The sequence below is a fragment of the Zootoca vivipara genome, chromosome 1 (genome assembly GCF_965207765.1).
Source record: "Zootoca vivipara chromosome 1, rZooViv2.hap1.1, whole genome shotgun sequence".
NCBI classification, from domain to species: domain Eukaryota; kingdom Metazoa; phylum Chordata; class Lepidosauria; order Squamata; family Lacertidae; genus Zootoca; species Zootoca vivipara.
The window spans coordinates 104,661,421-104,686,402 of NC_142582.1; the positions used below are offsets into that span (position 1 = coordinate 104,661,421).

Here is a 24,982-nt window from a genome sequence, read left to right on the forward strand (position 1 = left end):
GAAGAATTTGGATTTGATATCCTGCTTTATCACTACCCGAAGGAGTCTCAAAAGCGGCTAACATTCTCCTTTCCCTTCCTCCCCCACAACAAACACTCGGTGAGGTGAGTGGGGCTGAGCAACAAACACTCTGTGAGGTGAGTGGGGCTGAGAGACTTCAAATAAGTGTGACTAGCCCAAGATCACCCAGCAGCTACATGTGGAGGTGCGGAGACAGCAACCCGGTTCACCAGATTACAAGTCTACTGCTCTTAACCACTAACACCACACTGGCTCTCTCAGGGGCCTCCGGTGCGGGATGCACACACAATGCTACATTGTCTGGAACAGACCAAGCACTCTGGAGGAGGCAGCCACTGAACCTGCAATGCACATCATGTACACGTCATGCATGATAGGCCCTTCAACACTGAGGGGGCCAGCTGCCTTCCAAGAAATATTGAGGGGGACAGGGTGTCTTGGCGCACCTGGCAAAAGGTAAGAGTGGATGAGCCCTGAGGTTGGTGGGGGCACTGATCCATTTGCCCTAATTGACCAGGTCCCATTGTCAGTCAACTATTTAAACAGCAAGCCTACTAGCAGCCTCATACCCAGTGCTGCTCAGGAATTCTAAAAAAAACCAGAAAAGTCAGCGGAGTTTTGAAATCAGTGGTTAAAATCAGTACAGTTTTGAAAGGTTCAGTCTGGTATCTTGATTCAAAATGGCATCTAACTGTATCCAAACAGATTGAAACCAGCTCCTAGATCTCAAGAGCAATCATTAAAAAAAATGGTTCTGAACTATTAAGAGGTGTCCAAATGCGTAGTGAAAAGATTACTTTCCAAAACATATAGCAGAAGATGTTGGTTTGATGCTAGTTTAACAAGCATGGCTGCTCCCAGAGAATGTTGGGGACTGTAATTTGATGAGGGGAGATAACCTCTTTTAAACTCTCTCACATTCCCACTAACAGATTAAATGGCTATTAAAAGCAATTTAATTCTGTGGTATACATAAGGTTTGCCCTGGGACCAGAATTTGGGACTTCCGAGAAAGAGCTCAATCCTTTTCCTCTATAGCAGCACAGACAAGAGGATACAGTGAGACTATGTGACACCAACCCGGGAGGCATAATTTTCAGGGGTGGTGGTGGTTATGACAAGTTCCCATTCTTTCTTATACTTCCTGGCTCACTGCTGGTCAAACTCTGAACCTTCAACAATTTGACTCTGAGGACTGTGAATGTGGACTTTTCATATGGTTTTAAATCCTTATTAAATATTATTTTAAAGTTATAAAGATTTTTATTGTCAAGTAAAGAAATATTATTTGAATTTCTCCCAATTTCCCATGGAAAATGGTTTTAATATTAATTCAAAAGCTCTGGGGTTATGAGTGATTTTAGAAAAGGATTATTACTTTTCCCATGATAAACATGGATTAGGCCTCCAGTATTCTAAAAATATATATGTCTCTGGGTGCTGTATGGCTGGATAATATGCAAAAGGATATAATATCCATGAGGCTGGATAGCTCAACTGGTAGAGCATGACACTCTTAATCCCAGGATCGCGGGTTCGAGCTCCACGTTGAGTGAAAAAATCCTGGATTGCATGTGGTTGGACAATATGACCCTCGTGGCCCCTTTCCAACCCTTTCGTGGCCCCTTTCCAACAGAATCTATGATTCTGTGACTGTGGTTTGCATGTCCCTCGCTTCCTACACACAGGCACTTCATGCAGTGGGGGAAATGGCACCTGCCACATCATGAGCATATATGCAAGCTGACTTAATTGAATGACCAAAAATACCCCTGAGGTACCACTTTAGCTAATGGGGCCTCCTGCTGCCGCCGCCCAAATATTAGTAAGGGTGGAGAGGGCATCCTTTATTAATGTATATTGCAGTGAAGTTTTAAGTCTATTGAACTAATCACTGAGAGCAGGAATCACTCAGCTTTGTAATACAGTGGTACTTCGGGTTACAGATGCTTCAGGTTACAGACTCTGCTAACCCAGAAATAGTACCTCGGGTTAAGAACTTTGCTTCAGGATGAGAACAGAAATTGCGCGGTGGCAACTGGGGCTTGTTAAGCTTGCTTGGAATTGTAGCTATGCGAAGGATAAGCAACAGTTTTCAGGATTTTAGAGGAAGTGTGTGCGGGCTTTAAATATATAGTGCGCATGTAGCCTAAGACTTGCCCAAGCCCTGCAGGAAGAGTCCATCAGCTTAAATGGTTATTTTCAAAAGTCCAACTACTGTTAATGTCAGGTGTTGCCAAAACTGTGCAGTAACGGCACCTGTGACTGCCTTTCCAAAGCACTCTGCTTATGTGGGATTTTTTTTCGTCCTGGTGGCACGTGATAAGGGAAATGAAAGTGGAAGGAATGACACAGGCTCCTGATTAGGTGCTGGAGTAACAGCCCAGGGCTCATTTATTACCTTCCCCCTGCTTTTTTTACAAGGTTCTCACAGTCTTGGCTACACATGGTTTCCTGACTCACCGTAGTCAATTTTAAATAGTTGCTTAAAATAGGTCTATGGGTTTTTTATTTTAAAAAAATAGCTGGCAACATGCACAATTAAACCTCTCAAAACCTTTTTTTATAGGCAAGTATAAGTAAGCCAATAAATTCCAGAAAAACTCCAGCAACATGTTTTTCAAGTGAACTGAAGTGATTTTTTTTAAAAAAAGGAAATGTAGGACAGATGCAGGACTAAAGGTGAGATTATTAATGCACAGCACAATCATGCTTGCTTATTCAGTGAGAAGCAAGTCTCACTGCGTAGAGTTTTGATCTGTACATCCTGAAAATAATATTTGAGTGCGGGGAGGGGGTAGGGAAAGTGAAAATATGGAAAGAAAGGTTGTTGAACTTTTTTAGTTTTGCCCAAAGTTACTGAGCAAATAATTTTCTCTCTCTTTTTTTGCAAACACAGACCCTCCAAGTGTCCCTGTTTTCCAGGAACAGTCCCAGATCCACAGAAGTCATCCCAGTTTCTGATTTATTCTCGTAATGTCCCAGTTTTCATTGTTGTTGTCGTTTAGTCGTGTCCAACTCTTCGTGACCCCATGGACCAGAGCACACCAGGCATTCCTGTCTTCCACTGCCTCCCGCAGTTTAGTCAAACTCATGTTGGTAGCTTCGAGAACACTGTCCAACCATCTCGTCCTCTGTCGTCCCCTTCTTCTTGTGCCCTCAATCTTTCCCAACGTCAGGATCTTTTCCAGGGAGTCTTCTCTTCTCATGAGGTGGCCAAAGTATTGGAGCCTCAGCTTTACAATCTGTCCTTCCAGTGAGCACTCAGGGATAATTTTCTTAAGAATGGATAGGTTTGATCTTCTTGCAGTCCATGGGACTCTCAAGAGTCTCCTCCAGCACCATAATTCAAAAGCATCAATTCTTTGGCGATCAACCTTCTTTATGGTCCAGCTCTCACTTCCATACATCACTACTGGGAAAACCATAGCTTTAACTATATGGACCTTTGTCGGCAAGGTGATGTCTCTGCTTTTTAAGATGCTGTCAATGTCTGCCATTGCTTTTCTCCCAAGAAGCAGGCGTCTTTTAATTTCATGACTGCTGTCACCATCTGCAGTGATCATGGAGCCCAAGAAAGTAAAATCTCTCACTGCCTCCATTTCTTCCCCTTCTATTTAGCAGGAGGTGATGGGACCAGTGGCCATGATCTTAGATTTTTTGATGTTGAGCTTCAGGCCATATTTTGTGCTCTTCACCCTCATTAAGAGGGATGCACCTATTTTCATTGGAGAAAGGTTGGAGGGTATGCAAACATGCTACAAATCATGCTCATAGTATGAGATGGTGCCACTGTAATATTCACCACAGTGTGCTTGCCACTCCATGCTTTGAATTGGTTTTGCTTCTAGTAAAAACCAACAACCCCGAGGTGCTAGACAGTGGTAGAGAGGCCTGATTCTCCTACTCCCACCCAGAAGTGCCACAAACCACTGCTGCTTGCACGATTTGTGACACTGATCTATGCCACAAATTAGACACCTATAATCTAGACCACCGTTCAGACACAACCTCAGCTACTGAAGCATCTCCTTCCATATGTATGAAGTCACCATTTAGTCAACAGTGGTCCAAAAAGAGTGAAGTCATTAAAACCAAAAGCCAGGTTTGAAGGAGAATTGCAGCCGACCTTCTCATTCCCTTCATTCCAAATAGTCTGATCCTGCTGCTCTGGATTCCTGGACTTGGATGTGATATAAGGAAGGAGAACAAAGTCACTTCAAACAAACAGGTCAGATATTCTGACTAAGCACAGCCAGTGATTGCATCTGTAGAGGCAGCCAGAAAGGATTAGGGCTTCTCAACTGTGTGTGTGTGTGTGTTTATAATTCTCTCCAGAAAGAGGAAATGTGGTTTAGACTAACAGGCATCGGAGAGATCCTTCCTTGGGGGAAAGTGGGATATCAGCCCTGCCTGAAGACTTGGCTGAAGGTTAAAATGATGTAACCTGTAAGCCTTACTTTACTGCCAGATCTGCAAACAGTAGGCTTTGTTTTAAGCACCAGCACTCTGCAGGTGGCTAAAGCCAGGGCCTCCACCTACTGCCGGGACAGTAACCTAGTTCCCTAGTGTCCATTCAGTGCCATGTCAGTCTCTGTTATGTCTACAAGCAAACAACGATCCCAAGCTGAGAGAAGGGGAAAGATTTGTCATTTTACTGGGAGATTAGACACAATTAGAAGCCTAGAAACACGGGGGAAAGTACACCATTCAGAGTCTTAAACTTGAGACTCCTGTGGTCATAGCAACGCATCGCATGAGCTCCACAAAGGCATTCATAAAAGATGAACAAAAATGAAGAAAAGATAATTCACTGGATAGGTAGTCCATTGTGCTGGCTTTCAAGCTGTGGAAAAGATTTCATTTCCAAATATTTCATATGCTGCATCCGTAGATAAACAAAATAACAACACCATTGCTTACAAATACAAATGGAGGTTTGGCAGGCGCCTTCATTATACACCTATAGGTACCAGGTGAAAACATTCCTCTTCACCCAGGCCTTTGGCTGATTGACATCAGATGCTCTTTTAAATGTGTTGTGGGAGAGGGGAATTATTGGTTTGTTTTTTGTCCTTATTTTTATTATGTACTAGCTGGCCCTGCCACGCATTGCTGTGGCTCATCCCTGTGATTTCCCCCACTCTGTGCCGATCCATGACCTATCCCGCCCCTCCCCCCCCACCCCGGCTTTTCCCTGTGATCCCCCCTCCTCCCCACCCCCGGCTTATCCCTGTGTTCCCCCCCCCTCTGTCCTGACCCATGACATATCACACCCCCTTCTCCCCCCACCCCGACTCATCCCTGTGACTGGTCCCACCATGTCCTGACATATCCCGTCTCCTCCTCCCCCCAACCCCCACCCAGGCGAGTCAGTACATCCATTCGGCCTAGTCTGTAAAGGCTTCGGCCTAGTATGTAAACGGGAGCCAAGGTGCTCTTGAGAGGGAAGGTTTTATAGGTGTAGTACCAGCGTAACCACCACTAGAGGGCGCTGGTTTGTAACCTGGTTCTTTTCCCAGCATGCACTTTTGGCTGAGTGGGTTCCTGGCGGAGGTGTGACATCTGTCTTAGCAAACTCTCCTATTTCCTTCAGACATTCACATGTGATGTTGTGTCAAAATTTCACCTCAATCGGTCAAGCGGTTTTGGTGAAAAGTGGAAACATACCCACATGTCCTTTTTACATTTATATATATATATATATATATATATATATATATATATATATATATATATATATAGATCTTGTGTTTTATATATATATATATTGTAAATTTATGTTGTGAACTGCCCTGAAATCTATGGATGAAGGGCAGTATACAAATTTAATACATAATAAATTTATAAGCAATAAACAAATACAGTCATACCTCGGGTTACGGCCGCTTCAGTTTGCACATATTCGGGTTGTGCACCGCGCCAAACCCGGAAGTCCTGGAATGGGTTACTTCTGGGTTTTGGCGCTCGCGCATGCACAGAAACACTAAATTGTGCTTTGCGTATGAGCAGAAGCGCCAAATTGCGACCTGCACATGCGCAGATGCGGCACTGCGGGTTGCGAACATGCCTCCCGCACGGATCACGTTCGCAACCCGAGCATCCACTATAAACTCATCTCCTACAGTCTCGAATTAATTTGTACCCTCAAAAGGCTTCCTGTGGCTTTTTCTTTCAGATAGTAATTCTCCATCTCTTTGGTTGCTTTGAGTTGTGTTGTTGTTATTATTTCAAAAAGAACAAAACTGGCATCTTGATTATTTCAGATAACTAATGAAACTGTATCATCCCGTCATAATGTACTTTTTCATCCTTATTCTCTGCCTTGTAGCAGTAACTGCACTAAAGGTTCTGCATCTAAACCGGGGACCCATTGTGTAACTCCTGCATGAAGAAACCCGACAGAGAAATGGCAAAAAAAATGCACAGGCAGGAACAGTATCTCAACTTATAAACAGTGTCGCAGGTCTATGCAACCACCAGGCTTCTCAGTTTAAAGTCAGTGTTCTACACGTTGGACCACCTGACTTTCTAAGTTGGACAAAATAATATATTAATTTGTTTTGATAGCAGAGGCTTGAATCCTAAGACAACTTAGAGAGAAGTTCCCAGGAAAAGTTTCCAATGCTCTCCTTTACCTGACCTGCCCCCCAAACCAACCTGTGCTCCACAAAAAGCCTCTCCACAGGGTCATGGGGATAGAAGAAGAAGAAGAAGAGTTTGGATTTGATATCCCGCTTTATCACTACCCGAAGGAGTCTCAAAGCAGCTAACAATCTCCTTTCCCTTCCTCCCCCACAACAGACACCCTGTGAGGTGGGTGGGGCTGAGAGACTTCAGAGAAGTGTGACTAGCCCAAGGCCACCCAGCAACTGCATGTGGAGGAGCGGAGACGCGAACCCGGTTCCCCAGATTACGAGTCTACCGCTCTTAACCACTACACCACACTGGCTCTCTTGGGCTTGGGAAGGTAAAAGGGAAAGGAAGACTATCCCAAAGCTAGACAAAATTTGGGGGATTCCCACCTCCCCAGGCAACTCCTGTGTCCCACTGCATTGTTCAGGAGGGACTCCTGACTTTCCACGGGGGCTTTTTCAGGGGGGGGGGTACAGAGAGGAGGAATTGTGGACAGGAAACTTTCCACCTGTGAACTTCCTAAAATTAACTTATTTTAGGATACACGCCAGAGTAAGGGATATTCACTTGTGAGTACATGGCAGGCTATGGACTAATATGCAGTTGACTTTCTTTGCAGCACCTTCAGTTCAAGAAAAAGCTTTGGCCAGGGGCGGGTAATCACAGTTTCTGTGTAAACTCTAAACTGGGCCTAAGAATCCTCCCTAGCCAACTTCCAAGGTATTTAAAATGTGGCACGTGTACATCCCACTCCTCGGGAGCCCTCAGGGTGCCAAGCTCTCAATTAGAGGAACTTGTTTGCAGATAATGCTTGAAGCTGGCCGCACACTTTGATGCTCTCACTTCTAGGCTACATGTCTGCTCCAGTGCTCCAAGCATGCCTTACATCAGGTGCAGGCAGCAGCTGCATATGAAAGAGGGCAGCCTGAGGGCTAACAGAAGCCAGAATGGAGTCATTGCTATGAATGATTAGCTACAAAACGCCAAGCTGACTTGCTGAGCTGCATGTCGAAGTAGCTGCGTAGAAATTGGTTTTAACAGTCACAGTTAATCTCTGCAGGGGGCCCAGCATGGCTGCTTGGGGGGCTGTGAGCCATTGCTGACAGGAAGGTTGATGGAACCGAGCCAGAAAACAGTGAGCTGCCTATATGACAGGAGCAACGGCAGGTTCCAACAAGAATAAAAGATATTATTACTTGGAGAATAACCACATGGAGTAGATGATGCAAAGGAATTCAGCTGTTCGATGAGACTGTGCAACAGTGAGGAGGAATGCGGCGGATAAGAAAGCCGTTCATGATTCGTAGGAACAAAGGAAGGGGATAGTGTAAAATGCTGACTTCTGAGATAGACGGTATTCAACATTCGGCCTAGTGTAATTTAATTTAGGTTAGCATGAGTGTCTCTGAAGAAGTGTAACTGTGAACAAAGCAGGCCTAGCATCAGAACATGGCATTTTGGGTAGCTTGCCAGGTGGTTGGGCCAGCAAGCTGCCATTTGAACTGCACACAATACTGCTGGTGTCACTCCAGGGCCATATGACAAAGCCAAATGAGAGCCACCAGTGTGTGTAGGGGGGGGATACCATTTCCCATTTAATTTCCCACAATGCCCCAGGGCGATGCTACTGTTGGAGATTCATTCCCCGTGTGCAGTCATAGGTTTGTTGTCTCTCATATGACTGTATGTGTTTTCCTTCCACAGAGTGGGAAGTGACGTAGACAGGATGTTTGTCTTACTGTGTTCCTGAAGTGGAACTGTTGTTCTTTGTTCTTTCTCTTTGCTGTGTGATGCTAGAGAGAGAGGGAGCCATGTTGAAGAGCTCCGTGTGTTTATATGTGAATAAACTAGCTTAGCAAAAATGCTGAGTTGCTGTGGTCTGTTACGCAAACCTCTGTGGTTGCTAAGAGGGTGTTGATGTATTCCTACATCAATCACTATGATGTCCGGGGGCTGAGGAAGGCTAAGAAGCTCCCGAACGATCGCCCAGGGAACATGCCAGTCAGGCACGTGTCTCTGCCAGGGTCCTACTCGTAAGTAGGCCATTTCCTGACAGCTACATCAGGGGCACTGGGAGAAAACAAAATGGTAGTGCTGCTGCCTACCATGTCCCACCAAGTGCAGGGAGCATTTGCCAAGGACTCCCTCAAACTTAGGTCCAGTCCTGGACTGCATGCCTTTCCTACGATGTGTCATTTGGCTGTGACACACCTTAGCACAATACTCCTATCCCAATGTAATGGGAGTGGGTAAGGCAGCCTTATTGCTGAGGGATATACATCCTTGCTTTGCATGCATTTTTCTTAAGTGAGGTTGTGTTTGTCTTCTTTAACATATTGGGTTGCAACGATAATCTAGCACTATAAAGCAGGACCATAAGAAGAGCCTGTTGGATCAGGCCAATGGTTCATCTGGTCCAGCATCCTGTTGTCTCAGTGGCCAACCAGATGCCTGGGGTAAACCAGAAGCAGGACCTGAGCATAAGAGCACTTTCGCTTACTGTGGTTTCCAGCAATTGGTATTCAGAAGCATTGCTGCCTCCATCTGCAGAGTCAGAGCATAGCCATCATGGATGGTAGCCACTGAGTTTGTCTAATCCTCTTTTAAAGTCATCCAAGCAGGTGGCTGTCACTGCCTCCTCCTGCAGCTCATGAAGAGACAGGAAACAAGGGCAACATATGCAAAATAACAACACGCCAATTAAAAAGACCAGCCACTGAAAAATCCTAGCTGCTGGAGCAGCAATATTAAACTATTAGGAACTGTAATCAGAAGAGCAGCATTAAAATTGCTTCCTGAAAAAGTGCCAAGATTGCTTTGAGTCTATTTGCTTCAACCAGGGGTTAGAATTAAGTAAAGCGTCCAAAAAAAGAAAGAAAAAAGTAAAAAAATACCCGCTTCTGGATTTCCTGCTCATTGTAGTATGTGAGCACAAGTATGTGCACTGCAAATTCAGTTTGCTTGCTGTGAGAGGAGGGAGTTTGGAGGGAGAGTCACCTGGGCAGTTAGTTAGCCATCCAGCTGAACACCTAAGTGGAGACTGCTGAGCCCAAGCTAGCTGCATTCCTTCTTAATAAGCTGCAGCTTTAAATTCACAGCAGGTCTAAAATGGCTTGGATGCCCAGGGGCTTCAAACAGGGTAAACTGCATGGAAGTCTGAAGAAAGAGAGGCTTGGAGTGGATGTCCTTTTAGTCTTTCTCGACAATATGATTCTATTGTGGGATATAGATTTCTGATCATACAAATTCAAGGGCACTTAAAAAAATAAAGCCTCCAACAGCTTTGGTGTCTGGGATAGATTTCCATCCAAGCAATTCCACTGAATCTATTTAAGCAATTAAAATTGCTTGGTTACCCTCCTATGCACTGCAGAACAATTAGCAGAGCACTTCCAGCTGCACTCCGCTAGCAAAGAGTCGTGAGCTAACAGAAAGTTGAAACAAAAAGTATGCATTCAACAAAGACAATGCACTGGCCCTTTTCAAGTAGCAGAGTCTCTATTCTAAATCTTTGGGGATCGCTCCAGAGAGAGAGATGAGTAACTCATGCTGAAATTCCACAGGATGAAAAGACTCACAGAAATGCATGCTTAATGAAAAGCACTACATAAATTCCATTTCCATGGAATCAACTCCCTTTTTCCATTAAAAAATTGCCCCACAGCACACTCAGCAGGAGTTGAGCAGCCTCTGGGGTGCTATGGAGCCACTCTGCTTGGCAAAGTTATTTTCATAGACTTCATTAGCTGTTTGCAATATTTTATCTGAGTCATCTTTTTATCATTATCCCAGTGAGGATGGGCAAGGATTTGGTTTTAACAATGTTTTTCCATTCTAGTTCAAGGAATGGTGTGCAGCTTGTAACATCATTCAGCATTTCTCAGTGACTCTGGCTTAATCTGGGCGATCTGCCACCTATTTGCCAACCCTTGGCTGACTCAGTGGGAGGTCCATTGAGGGAATGCGTTGAATACCATACTCAACACGGCCCATTGCAACTTGCCAACACTCATTTTCTCTCATTAGAGCAAGAACAACAAAAAATGCTTTTTTAAAATGTGAGAAATGTGATATGTGTAAGTTGCTAGTTCTAGAAGGAACTGAGGCAATGAAAGTACAGAGCTGGGGGAATGCACAGGTGTATGAGTGTCAGGAGTAGGTCAGCAATAAAACAGTGAAGTTAACTCTATAGTTTAAAAAAAACCAAAAGAGTGCAGGCATAATTATAGGGTTGCTATATTTCAAAAAGTAAAACCCAGGACACCCCGAAAAATGTTGAGCCTTTTTTCGATCCAGGACAAAGCACCACCTTTCAGAAATTCTCCCTATACGTCAGTTCCACAACTCTTCCAGTATGTCTTGCCCCAATGAGGTAGTTGCAAGAACTGAAGGCCACTGCCTTCCCACTGCTCTCTAAGGCTCCTCCCCTGGGTCCTTCCCCAGCAACCTGTGGCTCCTTCACCTTGTTTCTCTTTGCTCTGCCCTCTTCGTTCCTCTCTGTGTTCTGGGAGACTAATGGGAAGGAACCTGATTACAGCAGGAGGGAGAGACTCCCTGGCAGCCTACCTCCACTCTGCCTCTCGGGTCCCCTCCTCACCAGTCTCTGCTACTGCCTCTGCTTCCGGACTGCTCTCTGCCACAATCTCTTCTTGCTCACTAAACCTTGTTACCTCTTCAGCTTCTGACACCCCCTCCTTCCAGTCTGTTCCCTCTGCCCACTCATCATCGCCCCACAACCAATCCCCTGGGTTCTGGGCTGTCTTCCCTTGGGGGTTCCCCAGCTGATGCCTCACACCACTCCTTGGCATCCGGCCAGTCCATGACATTGAGTTCATTCTCTTCCCCCCCCCTCTCTCTCACACACAAGAATAGATGAATGGGCAGAGTTGAACCCTTCTATAGCACTCCAAGAAGCCAGACCTGGACTGCAATCTGACAAATCTGTAAGCAAAGATGATTTATTCCAGCCCATGACTTGCAGCCACCCAGCCATGCAATTCCTAAGTGCTGAATGCATGGTTCAGCTTACTACATCTCAATGCAACCAGTTAAAAGACTATGGCCACAAGTGCCATAAGCCCGTCCATGCTGAGTTTGTTACACTGCATCAGCTGTTGCACAGCTGGTTCAGTCCATGGCAGCACAGGTGAAAGTCAGCTGGGCTAACAGAAATCGTGGCTGCCATGAGCGTGAAGGTTATGTGAAAAGGTTCTGACAGTCCTGCAAACCTAAAGCTGGCATCGAGATCATTGTGCAAGGAGATATGGATTTCCTTTATCCAGCAAGTCTTAGAAAGGATAAAGATGAACTCAAGAGTAGACCCTGGACATGTTCCTTTGACAAGCACCGAATCAAGCTAAATGTGTCCCAGATCAAAAGAATCTGTGATGCAAACACAAGTTGGCCACTTCCAGTCTTATAGCGACTATTCTTTGATCACATGAGATTGCCCTTTCTGATATACAGTAATAATCCCTCCTTGAGGCTGTGGGCTGATTTTCACATGTCCCACTAGGGAGCAGCTCATTAACAGACTGAAGCTTGATTTTGACTTGTGGAATGCAAGGGCCATTTTGGGGCCTTTCGGCACAATCAGTTACGGAGCCCTAAATGTGTTTGTTACTAATTTCTTCCCCACAGTCAAGTTCCCCACCACCACCTCAAAACTGCACACCTGTTTTGGTACTAGTGTTTTTATTTTCACTTTATTTATTTTGCACCTGGGAAAATGGAATACTTTCCTAACATAGTTTGTTCATTTAAAAGATTTTATATACTTGTATGTATACAGCTTTAATTCTATCAATGATTAATTCTATTTTAATGATAGATTTTTCAATGTTTTTAGTGGTCTTCTTTAAACCACCTTGAATCCTGTCAGGAAAAAGGGTAAAATATAAATAAATATATACTGTAATAATTGTTGTTGCTGCTGTTGTTGTTGTGACTGCTGTGTGGAATATGTCTATGTGAATGTCACTGGCATGCCTGGATATTTTTGTGTGACATACTTAATGGGCTACCTTTGAAAGTGGCAAAGAAACATAGGAGCGGCTGCCAGGACCACATAACACAGCTGGTCCTAAAAATCTACATTGGCTCCCAGTACGAGCACAGTTCAAAGTGTTGATGCTGACCTTTAAAGCCTTAAACAGCCTTGGCCCTGTATAATTGAAAGAGCATCTTCACCCCACAACATTCAGCCTGGACACTGAGGTCCAGTTCTGAGGGCCTTCTGGTGGTTCCCTCACTGCGAGAAGTGAAGTTACAGGGAACCAGGCAGAGGACCTTCTCGGTTAGTGGCGCCTGCCCTGTGGAAAACCCTCCCATCAGATGTCAAACAGATAAACAACCACACAACTTTCCAAAGACATCTAAAGGCAGCTATGTAATATAACTGCTATAGCCTCAAGCCTGACACACATAGATCAAGACAATGCCATCTTCACTTTCACCATAGCAGTTTGACCCTTCTCTTACTTGATTGATTAAGACTACTTATATGCCACTTTTCCACCATCAGCTGTGCCCAAAGTGGCTTACAACAAACATTCAAAACATCATAATACAAATATATGAAATAGAGAGCATGTCAATAAATTTAAAAATGGCAAAATAAACAATTTAACAAACATAGAAGAAATCCAATATTACTAAAAATAAATAAAAGCAATATAGGTTTAAGTATATAAATACAAAGCAGAACAAGAGCTAATTGTCAATTACGGTACTTCTCGGCACATGCTACTCACGAGGTAGGGGCAGGGGAACCTGATGAAAGTAATCGTGCCACAGTTTCTAATTAAAGGGGAGCTTGTCACAAATTCAAGTATTTATTTTAAAAACTGTTAAGAAAAAAAATATTTTAAACCAGGCACTAAACTTTGCCCCTACCCTACCTACACAGCCCTGGCATACCCGATAGTGTGGGCAATTCAGCATGCAGATTCCTTGAGAAGTGCAATGAATGGGTAGACCTAGCAGCCACCACTCTGGAAGAACTCTCAGTCGGTCTCCCTCTTCATTCACTAGGTCTTTCCAGTGCACACCAATAAATAAGCCAATGGAAGTGCCATGCTCCTTTCAGAATAACCTCTACATTTGTTCTGCATCAATCTCTTTGGGTACTGGGAACAGAAAATGCAGAACTGGATTTGTATGCCCCTGGAATGGACTCTAGATTCAATCCTGCCAATTGTTTGATGTAGTGTTATTTCCAGAGCCCCTGCCAAGCCTTCATCTAAAGCAGGCCTGTAAGTATGCAACCTCACCAGCCAATATGCAGGCATACCTCCTAAAATGACGGGCCCTGTTTTCCAGTTTTCTCCTGCCTAATTTCTCTGACATGGAACAAACATCAGACTGCCCCTTGGGTTTTACAGATCTGGTATATAAGGAGACCACAAAGTTCTGAGCCAGCAACCGCGTCAAACCAATTCCTGCTGGCACCTAAACTGACACTGCAGCCAAGTAATCATCCCTGAGAATACCATATTACATGCTTTCTCCTGCCCAAGTGCGTCCAGGGTCATGTCCAGGAAGAAACAGTGTCTCTGAAACAAGTGGCCATGCCTTGTGCTAATTCCCAGTTCCAAATGGGTCAGTCCAAATGGATCAGTAACAACCCAGTTTGTGGTCAGCCCCATGCACTGCATTGGCCCTACAAGACTTGTAGATGGCAGTGCTAATGATATCCCCCTTAGATAGCACTTACCTGGTTTCGATGGGCATGGAATGCATCTGCTGACCCCCCAAAAGGCCCCCACACTGCCACAACAATCCTCATAGTTGGCCAGACCAGGCAGTGGGTCAGCACACTAGAAAGAGAAATGGGGGGGGGGGGAGAGAGATAACATCAGAATCCTGTGCTATTTGTACTTTGGAAGGAAGGCTATGTTAAGCCCTATGCCCAATCTTTCATTCCATTCTTTCAAGGGCAGCACACTGTAGACCACAGCTAAAGGTGCCAAGATGCCAAGTGATGGGAAGGAGAAGTACAGGCCTGCCTTTCTGTGGAAGACTAGGGGTTAGGGGTGGATAAATCTGTCAATGTTGGTTTCTCTCACTTTCTGCTTTTTCCATTCTTTAAGTTCCGTTCCACATCACTTAATGGGCTTAAAAAAAAAAAAAGACCACATTAAAATTATATGCATTTCCCAGAAAATTTCTCCTAACAAATGCATTTTTGTTTAATGTACACATTTTTCCCTCATGCTGAGCATTCTGCATGTTATTTTCACTAATATGACAGTTTATGTGTGCCCTTTCCCCCAACACAGACATTTTTGGGTTAGAGAACTACATTGCAAAATTCAGAGCAGTGTAAATGTTGAAGGATTGCTGTTCCTTCGCTTTGTGTTAAGGAGTTTCGCAGTGAAATGCAAGCCAAACAAACTTCTCCTCTATCCCTAACAATGGTGCTTGCATTATTCTTAGGCGTTATTACAGGCACCCATGCTCCCTGCAGGGCCAGAGGTATATTTTAAGATAGTAAACAGTCTCGCAGACAGGAAAACGAGAGCCTGCCTGTATCTTTGGCTCTTGGAAAGCCAGGGTATTAGTGTTAGATACAAGGTATTACTGTTATGTTTGAGCAGCAGAGCATGACCCAGAGATAATATCACCAAGCAAAGCCTTTGGATAAAACAAATGCCTTTTCACAGACGTGCATCTATTAACTCGTGGGATGGGTAGACAATTCCAGACCTTGTGGGGACATTTGTGGTGAGGCGTTTTCATTTACTTAATGAGTATTCCCCCCCCCCTCCTAACAAGGCCCTCTGGATTACAGTCTCCCCCATTAGAGCTGAATTGTCGTAGTCCACAGGCCCAATCTGGCACTCATCCATCGCCAAAATGGCCATGTGCCCAGCACTCACATTCCAATAAGTATGGCTTCAGACTGAAACGGAAGAGACAAATGCTTCCTGCCCAGGCTCCTAGCCACCACCTAGTCTGATCAGCTGCGGACCCCGATCCAGTGGAACGAAACAAGAGAAGAAAAAGGTAGCTGCTTTCCCCACCCCCACCCCCTGAAGTTACCTATAGAACCCTACCTGAGATGAAGTAAGGCCTAAATGTGTCTCCACCTTTCACTAAATCCGCCAGTCATCACTTGGGGGGAAAACAAGTACAGTACTTAAGAAAAACAGCGACTGCATGGATCATTTACTCTCATAAAGTGGAATTGGGATTTTCCAACCCTATTATTATAGGCAAAATGTTTCATACCAAATTTTCAGAATGAATCCATGTAGAATCGCTTGGCTGAGAATACTTAGTACTAGGAATCAGGATGGAGCCGAGTCTGACAAATGTCAAAATTGATTGCCTTGGGCATGGATCCCAAATGACATAGAATGTCCCCTGAAAATCTGGGTTAAAAATGCAATGTAGCAATCTAAAAAGTACACACAAGCATTATTCTGAACTCCTGTATAATTCCATAGATGAAACAAGAAAGAGGGAAGGGAAGGGAAGGGAAGAGGAGGGGAGGGGAGGGGGGAAGGAAGGAGGGAGGGAAGGAAGGAAAAGAGTAGGGCTGGATTGCACCACTCATGTGAATTTTCTTTCCCTAGGAAGCTTCAAGGGAAATGAATTTTTAATCAATACCAAGCATCTGTTTATTGTGAGAAGAGTTTATATATATTCATTTCCTACTAAATGAATACACACACACACACACACACACACACACACACACACACACACCCTACTAAAATCATAACTAGCTATAAAAAGTGTGTCCTTTGGACCCAAATTGTTTGAGTGTATGTGTGTGAGGAAAAACAGACAGTAAAAAGGCTGGAACAAAAAGTCTCAGAACACTGTATGGTCAAGGTAGCATCAGTAAATCAGCTGATCTGCACTTCTATTGACTCACAGGACTAGATGTGCTCTTTGACGATGTGCAAAGTGCTTCAGACCACAGGCTCAGCTGCCTGCTTTGTGAGGAAGGGTTTCTGGGGGAAGGAAAAAGCACTACCTACAGAATTGAATGAACCATGCCTGCCATTTTTTGTTTGACTTTCTAGAGCAGGCATAGGCAACCTTGGCTCTCCAGATGTTTTGGAACTACAACTCCCATGATTCCTAGCTAACAGGGGCAGTGGTCAGGGATCATGGGAGTTGTAGTTCCAAAACATCTGGAGAGCCAAGGTTGCCTATGCCTGTTCTAAAGCATTTGTAGGCTAAGGTAATTTTAAAAATAATTGTACATTCTCCCTGGTGGACCAAAATGTCTGAATCATTTTCCTTGTTCCTTGATCTTTTAAATGTTTGTAGCTGCCTCTATTTCACCGTTTTTACCTGCTTTTATCCATTAGTTTTCTGCCGGTGCTTCTTTTTCTTGATGATTATTTTTGCATTTTATTATTTTTTATTGCATTCAACATTACCTTATGACGTTACCTTGGATTTTTCAAGAGAAGGTGGGATACAAATGTTTTCAATAAATAAAACCAAATAATAAAAAATGACATTTCTTGCGCATGCTCAGGGTTCACACACATTGCATCCATTAATCTCACATTCCATAACCTACACCCCAAACGTGCGAACAAATTTGAGTTAAGACATAATAGCTCTGACCTTTCCATGCACTGACTCCATGTAACACTTTCCCACTAGTCCCTGAGGCCTCTGCTGCTGATGTCTCTCTGTGACAATGTTGTTGTTGATGGTGATGGTGGCGTTATCACTGTATTGGTGGGAACCCAATGGAAACTGAGATATCAACACAGCTTCAACACTGTTCTCTTCTGACTGGTCTGCGCCACTTTTCACTCGAGCTACCTGATGGATCTGCACAGCAGCTTCCGGAGGGTGGTTGATATGTACGTTCACAAGGGAAGGGTTTCTGGAAGCTGGAAAGAAAGTTTTTCAATGGAAATGTGACTTTGCTTCTTGCTCTGCAGCAACCTACAAATTTCTAGAGGGGTTAGTGGATATACTCTGACATTTGCTCCATCTGCAGGACCACACTGGTTCTCAGTACAAACACTAGATTAGAAAGCAGCCATCACCGCTCAGTCATGGCCCAAAATGTACAAATGAGGGAAATAACTTTTGACTTGCCATGAAGGCCCGAGAAAACAACAAAACCTGTGAGTATCAGAATATGGACAAGAATACAGTATTAGCATCATCCATTAGCTTCTTTCTAGGCTATGTGTAGATTATGGCCTACATGGGTGGCTTATGATGAATTCTAGACCAGGGGTTTTACCTATGTGAAGGGCTATTTCTTTATGGGGATTTTAATTAAGAAATTCAGAAACTTCTACTTAGGTCCTCTGGGTGTGTGGGTGTGGGTGTGTATCTATATATCTCAACCATATCTAATAATTAATTAGAATACAAAGCAGATACCTGCATTGCAGTAAAAGGAGTCGTAAGCACAGGTACACACCTAAGCCAACATCCTGTATTTATCTTGAAGCACACACAATTAAGATTGTGAATAGTTAAGCAGAGTTAGGGATGTTTCTGTAGAGAACCATCCCTTCTTCTATAAGGCACTTGCCATCTGATAATTATTTTCCCACTTCATGACCGGGGGGGGGGCAAAGGCATGCCCAATATAAGCTCCACACACCAGCAGCCTATAAGAAACAACGAGACTAGTGCTGCTTACCAAGTTGGTTGGACAGAGGAAGTGTGTACATTGAATGTTTCATGGAGTTGATCGCCAGGCTGTTTGGCACGTGTTTTTTCCTTTCCACTTTCAAAGCTGGTAGATGGCAAAACTTCCCTGTAGAGTTAGATGGGCACCAGCATTCATCCCTGCCCACGCAGCGTCCCCCATTTAGACAGGGAATCTGGCAGAAATCTGTAAAGAAAAGAAATCTGTAAGTGAAAGCCAGAGGTGGAATCCAGAAGCTCACCCTAGTCAACAAATAGACCAATACCTGTCCTATCAAGAAGTCTTTGTCACAGACAGATGTCAAGCTGTCCCAGTTATGAAGTATACCAAGCATGTGAGCTAACTCTGCTTCCAAAGACAACTAAGAAACTTTCTACATGTGGTGCTTGAAGGCACTTCTATCCTCAGCCCTACTATTTGTGCCATGGAAGAATGTTACTAACATGGGCCGGATGAACGTGCAATATGGCCAAGGTAGGTTTCATTTTCTAATTCAACATGTTAAGCCAAAATGGACTGAATCCTCAAATGGGAAGACACCCTAAAATTCAACCACAGGGAGGAAGCATTTGGGCTCTTCTTCTATGAGAGCCTGTGCAGGGCCATTCCACAGAACCACTAGATAGGGTCAAACTCTAGAGCAACCCTTCCCCAACCTGGAGCCCTCTAGATGTTTTGTAGCTCTAGTCATCTAGAGCTGGTGGGAGTTGCACTCTAAAACATCTGGATGGCACCAGCTGGGGAAAGTTGCTCCAGAGCAATGGTTAGAGGACTGACCTGTCCAGTTCACTGAAATTTCCTGTGCAATTACAGTTTCAACAAGATCAGAAGAAAGGCTTCAGCTGCCATAATAATTAGGAACAGCATAAAAGCTTCAGCCAACTCTCCTGGTTTCCACACAAGCGAAAGGAGAGAACAGGAAGAAATTAGGTGTTGGGAGTCAGACCCAAAAGCTAATGCCAATGAAAGCAGAAAATTGGCCCTGACAAGAAAAATTGCAGCAATGCCTGTCTGAGACTCTGACTGAACTGCTGTATTGAGAGGAGGACAAAAGGTAACTGTATTCGACCTCTTGTCTCAAAGAGGGCAGGACCAGTCTCAGGGAAGACTCATTTTCAGGCCAATTGAGCTGTCATCCTCCTCCTACTCTGAACTCTGCTTCTGCAGTGAATTGCTAGTCTTGTGGATGAAAGCAACAGAGGAAGATAGATAAACCTTGTGAAAGGGGTCAGGCATATGGGAAGACTCACAGATACGGAAGCCAGATTTAGGGTCGTGGCCATGCCCGGCCTGGCTGTACAGGGTGGTGGTGTCTCCTTTCTCACAGCTGTTGTAGCAACGGCCATGTCGACAAGTCTGTTTACAGATTGTGGGAGTGAAAATAATCTTTATCTTCCTGATTTTTTCTGTCAGGTTGACACCTGCAAAGAAAAGAAAAATGACCATCGCAGAGCAGAAAGATGTCTCTGAGCACCTTAGTTTAGCACAGGGGTGAGGGACTTGTGGTCCTCCAGATGTTGGATTCTCACTCCCATCAGCCCAGCCAGCATGGCCAATGGTTCCAGGGATGATGGGACTTGTAGTGGCTTAGGGCATGGATGGAAGAACATAAGAAGAGTCTGCTGTACCAGGTCAATGGCCCATATAACGTAGCATCCTGTTCTCACAGTGGGCAACAGTAAGGCCTATATTACAAGCCCTGATATTACAAACTCTATGAAAGCAATAAGTACAGACTACTAAACGGTGAACAGGAGGATTTAGTGGATTACGTAGCAAACCCACAGAATACATTTCAAGGATTTACTCAGATAAAACAAGGGGAAGGGGATAAAATGCATTGACTGAAAGAAGCACGAGGCATTTCTTTATCAGAATGACAATAAATTTTTCCCCCTTTATTTCTCGGCCCTCTTTTAAGGAAGGAAAGGAGACTAGGAAAACTACCCTGAAGGGAAATGCTTGGATGTAATAATAATAATAATAATCTACAATATTAATGCCTCCCACCAGAACAGAGCACATGGCTGCGTTCCAGTCTACTCCGGTCCTGCTCCAGCTGAGACGCGGGGGATGGGGTGGGGGAGAGAGAGAGCCAGGCCAATTAGTTGAAGTGAACGTAGAGGAATGTTGGGTAGATCAGTTAGAGGGTAGAGATGTCAAAGTTGAGAGAAAAAAGCTTCATGCCTTGCCTCAAAAAGGATATCGGGGAGCTGGAAAGGGTTCAGATAAGGGCAACCAAAAGGATGGAGGCAATGGAGCAACTATGAGGAATGAGTACAGCATTTGTTTCATTGTATTTTTTAATTAAGGATGTTTTAATGCCCCAGTGGATTTGTTGTTTCAGTGTATCTGAAGAAGTGTGCATGCACACGAAAGCTCATACCTATGACCAACTTAGTTGGTCTCTAAGGTGCTACTGGAAGGATTTTTTTTAATTTTTTGTTTCAATTTTATAGTTGTAAGCCACTTAGAAGCCATTTGGGCATATAAGCAGTATATAAATTAATAAACAACAACATTTGGGGCTTTTTAGTTTGGAGAAAAGGCAAGTAAGAGGAGACGAAGATAGATGTGTAAAAAAATTAGGCATGGTGTGAAGGGTGAGAGAAAGGTTTTCCTCCCTCTCTTATAACACTAGAACTCGGGGAACATCCAACAAAGCTGAATGTTGAAAGACTCAGGGCAGACAAAAGACGGTACTTCTTCACTCAGCACATAGTTCCCCCACAAGAAGCAGTGATGGCCCCAAACTTGGATGGATTTAAAAGACAATGAGTCAAATTTATGAAAGACAATGCTATCAACAGCTAGTACACATGATAGTTATGTTTCATCTCCACCTGGAGGGCGAGTTTGGGTAGGAAATGGGGGGGGGTGACATGACATAGTGATGTTGCATCCAGGCACTGCGCATGATGTCACGACACTGTGCATGATGCCCTGGTGTCAGATGTGACGCTCAATGAAAACCCCTCAGAATTTTATGAATATATACATCTTTGTATGCAGTTCTGACCAATATACACATTTTTGCAAGTGATTTTCCTAATATAATGCATTTTTGTATGTTATTTTCACCAATGATTTTTAATTTGCATACTCCCCTTATATATTCATTTTTGTACATTTTGTTTGATTGTGTGTAGAACTGAATTGCAAAATTTGGAGAACTGTGAATTTTGAAGGATAACAGTGTTTCAGCTCGCATATTAGTTTGAAAAGTGTAAATTAGGTAGTTTCTTATGAAAATGCAAATTAAATCATCATCATCATTCTCACCCCCGCCTGTAGCTAGCTAAATTCTGTGCTGGTACTTTGGATTATACACCTAATCAGGCCCACGGAAATGAGTGCTTGTGTAAACCTTACTCACTGTGTTGCTACAGGTTGCTAGCACATGTACATGACTATGGCGTTCTCAATTACTATACCCTACCTTAGTGGTAAAGGTAAAAATTAAAGGACCCCTGGAAGGTTAAGTCCAGTCAAAGTCGACTATGGGAAGCGGCACTCATCTCACTTTCAGGCTGAGGGAGCTGGTGTTTGTCCACAGACAGATTTCCAGATCATGTGACCTGCATGACTAAACCACTTCTGGTGCAACAGAACACCATGACAGAAACCAGAGCGCACAGAAACGCTGTTTACCATCCCGCTGCAGAGGTACCTATTTATCTACCGGTACTTGCACTGGGATGCTTTTGAACTGCTAGGTTCATAGGAGCTGGGGCAGAGCGGGAGCTCACCCCATTGCTGGAATTTGAACTGCTGACCTTCTGATCAGCAAGCCCAAGAGGTTCAGTGGTTTAGACCACAGCGCCACCCATGTCACTACCTTAATGGGCTCCACACACACACACACACACACACACACACACACACACACACACACACACACGAAGCCTGTGCTTAGAAATATTTGTTGAAGAAGCCTGGCTCATTCTTCAGACCTTACCCCCGAGAGGTGAAGATGGCTCTTGAAATGCCGTATGTGGCCCAGAACTGCTCTGTTCAAATCCATTCCCATTCGGCAAGGCATTGGATGTGAGCTGATCGTTATTAGTGGCTGGATAGCGCCGGACTGTACGAGAGGGCCCCGTGTGCAGCTGAGGGGTAGCAACAGAACGACTTTGGCTCTGAGACCTGTTGAAAAGAAAGCAGAGCTAACATCTGTGCTAGATAAAGTGATACAAATCTTTCTTTCTCTTTTACTGATTTTCATACCAAATTCAACAAAGAAAGAGATACAAAAACAAATAAAAGGAAGGAAGAAAAACAAAGAAAAAGGGAGGAAGAAGCCCCTCACAGTTCCCATTAAAATACAATATCCACTGATACATCCATCTTAGGTTAAACATATAAATTGATGTCCAAATGTTGAAACAGCATGACATTGATAAGAAACACACTCAAATGTAGCTAGGGTGGTACAGTCCTCACACTATTGCATATAGACGGTGGACGTTTATCCTTCCAGGCTTGTAATATAAGGCTGTGTACACATTACCAGCTTAAAATGCAGCTAAATTGTTCTTATTCTCATTTGGGATTGAAGCTGGTTTTGGGGAAAACATATCAATAGGAAATGACAGGATAGATATGGATTTTGACAAACATTGTGTGCATGCCGCTTCCCAAACCAGCTGTGGGAATGCACTGGATGTAGAGTTAACAGGAGTGTGTACACAGTCTAAGTCTCTTGGCAACCATAAAGGTTCATGAAATCCCCTCTGTTGTCCTTTCATTAATCCCCAAACTACAGGAATATAATTAAAAAATAAACGGACACCTGCAAATATCAAGGGTTTCACCAATACAAAACTGATACGGACAACAACTTCAGTCCAAAAAAGGAAGTCTCATTGGCCATGCCCATATCATATGTCAGCATTTCCAGCAATACACCTCCAGCTTCTATCTATGTTAGACATTGCCAGGCATTTTTTCTGACTGCATCAGAGGGAGAGATGAACCTGGAGGCTCCTCTTCATCAGCTCCATTTGGACCAGCTGCTATTTGGTTCTCTCAGAACTGTCTCCTCCACCGCCATTACACAACTTTATTATGTAACTTAGGAAGGATCTGGACATGCATATTTCCCTCTTTTCTTCATATTCACCCCCACCATTCTTTTGACTTGTATCTTTTGGTTTTAAGCCATCATTCAAAATTGTAAGCTGCCTAGCCTCTCACCTTTTCTGAGACACGTGGAAGCAACCAGCTTAAATGGCTTCCAGGATCATTCCAGACTACTTTTTTACAGCTGCCTCCAGAGAATTCAGCCCATTGTGAATGAATTTAGCCAGTGCTATTTTTCTAGAAACTGAGATGCCGGAACTCACCATGAACACATCCCTTGTTCTCTTAGAATGACCATGGTGCCTATCTGACAGGTGCGGGAACTGAGTTCCGGCAAGTTCCGGCTGGAAAACAGCCCTGAATCTAGCCACCATTCACAAGAATACAAAAAGCTTGTGGTGTGGCAATAATATATATCTGTTGGGTCCTCTTGAGCTGTGCAGAACCATTTTGGCACATCCCCAGTTCAAAACCACTTCAAGAAACTTTCCCATAGCTCAAACCTATCTGGGCTCAAAAAAAAACCCCACCCCAGAAGTCATGCAAGCAGCATGCTAAATGAATTGGCCCTGAGCAAAGGGCTATCACTGCTGTGACTGGGCAAGATGGTAATGTATTTATGAGGAAAGTGCTGTTGTTGTCCTAAGCCTCTCATCTTCCTCCAGCCGTGAGTGATCTCACAAAAGCCTACTCATCTTCTGCAAGGGCTGAAGTGCATTCCCATTCCTGCCTCTGGCATTGACAAGGAAAGAGATGTAGCCAGAAAAGAAGCCTGGCCAAGAAAATAAACAGAACACGCAACCCATAAAAGTCATGAAAGAAACTTTTACAGGGAATGAACACCCATGAGTGAATTGGCATCCCCCACCGCCACCCCTGGGTAATTTTATTTATGGGGCCTGGCATTTTGCAGCAGTCAAACAAACAATACGCATACACTCCCAGTTCCCAAGGCCACTCTTCAGTGCCCACTTAACACATGCTGGTTGTCACCCCAACAGAGCAAAGCTTGTTTTAACTCAGCAGATTCTAAACCTCTTTCTTTCCTAGGCTTTTCAACCCATTCCACCCTGTTGGCTCCCATTTTCCTTTCAGGGGATCAATGCCAAGCTTTCCAGACAGCTTTGTTTGTAAGTACCCTGACCCACCCTGTATTTTTCAGCATCCTAAATGAGCCAGGACAGAGTCAGTACTGAGATCTCCAAAGAAGCCTAAAGTGAGTCAGTGAGATTAAATAGGTCTTATGTGAGACACATAAACCCCGCAAGTTGTATCAGATTCCCTGCACGTTCCTACTTCCACAGCATATACACAATGTGCATTTGCACAATACAGACATAGATGCATGAGATCCCCGTTTCGATGCAGAGCTTAAAGAACCTCCAAGAAGCAGGGCTGGAGGGGGAGGGGAAGCCCTACCTGAAACCCTGAAGATTTGGATTCAAGGTTTGTTGCTAAATTTGGGGTTAACTATTGTTATAAGCAAAAATCTGCTCTTATTCCCTTATGGGGTACACAAGAGCCCTTATTGGGTTCTCCATCGGTCGGAGAATATAACAGAGGCCAACCAGAGAATTTTGAGAAGCAAAGCCTTTATTT

The 24,982-nt window shown here is 44.0% G+C and overlaps 2 protein-coding genes across 3 annotated transcripts in view; both read right to left on the reverse strand.

Annotated features, from left to right (window-relative positions):
• Window positions 1–24,982, reverse strand: part of ABCD4 (ATP binding cassette subfamily D member 4) — a 352,667-nt gene that overhangs the window by 319,677 nt on the left and 8,008 nt on the right. The window lies entirely within an intron of this gene.
• LTBP2 (latent transforming growth factor beta binding protein 2) overlaps window positions 1–24,982 on the reverse strand; it is a 137,836-nt gene that overhangs the window by 56,449 nt on the left and 56,405 nt on the right. The window contains exons 4-8 of the mRNA XM_035108559.3: window positions 22,260–22,447; window positions 19,552–19,722; window positions 18,293–18,487; window positions 17,248–17,522; window positions 14,372–14,474 (exon numbers count right to left, since the gene is read on the reverse strand). Of these exons, the coding sequence (XP_034964450.3) occupies window positions 14,372–14,474; window positions 17,248–17,522; window positions 18,293–18,487; window positions 19,552–19,722; window positions 22,260–22,447 (932 nt within the window). The remainder of the gene's footprint in view (window positions 1–14,371; window positions 14,475–17,247; window positions 17,523–18,292; window positions 18,488–19,551; window positions 19,723–22,259; window positions 22,448–24,982) is intronic.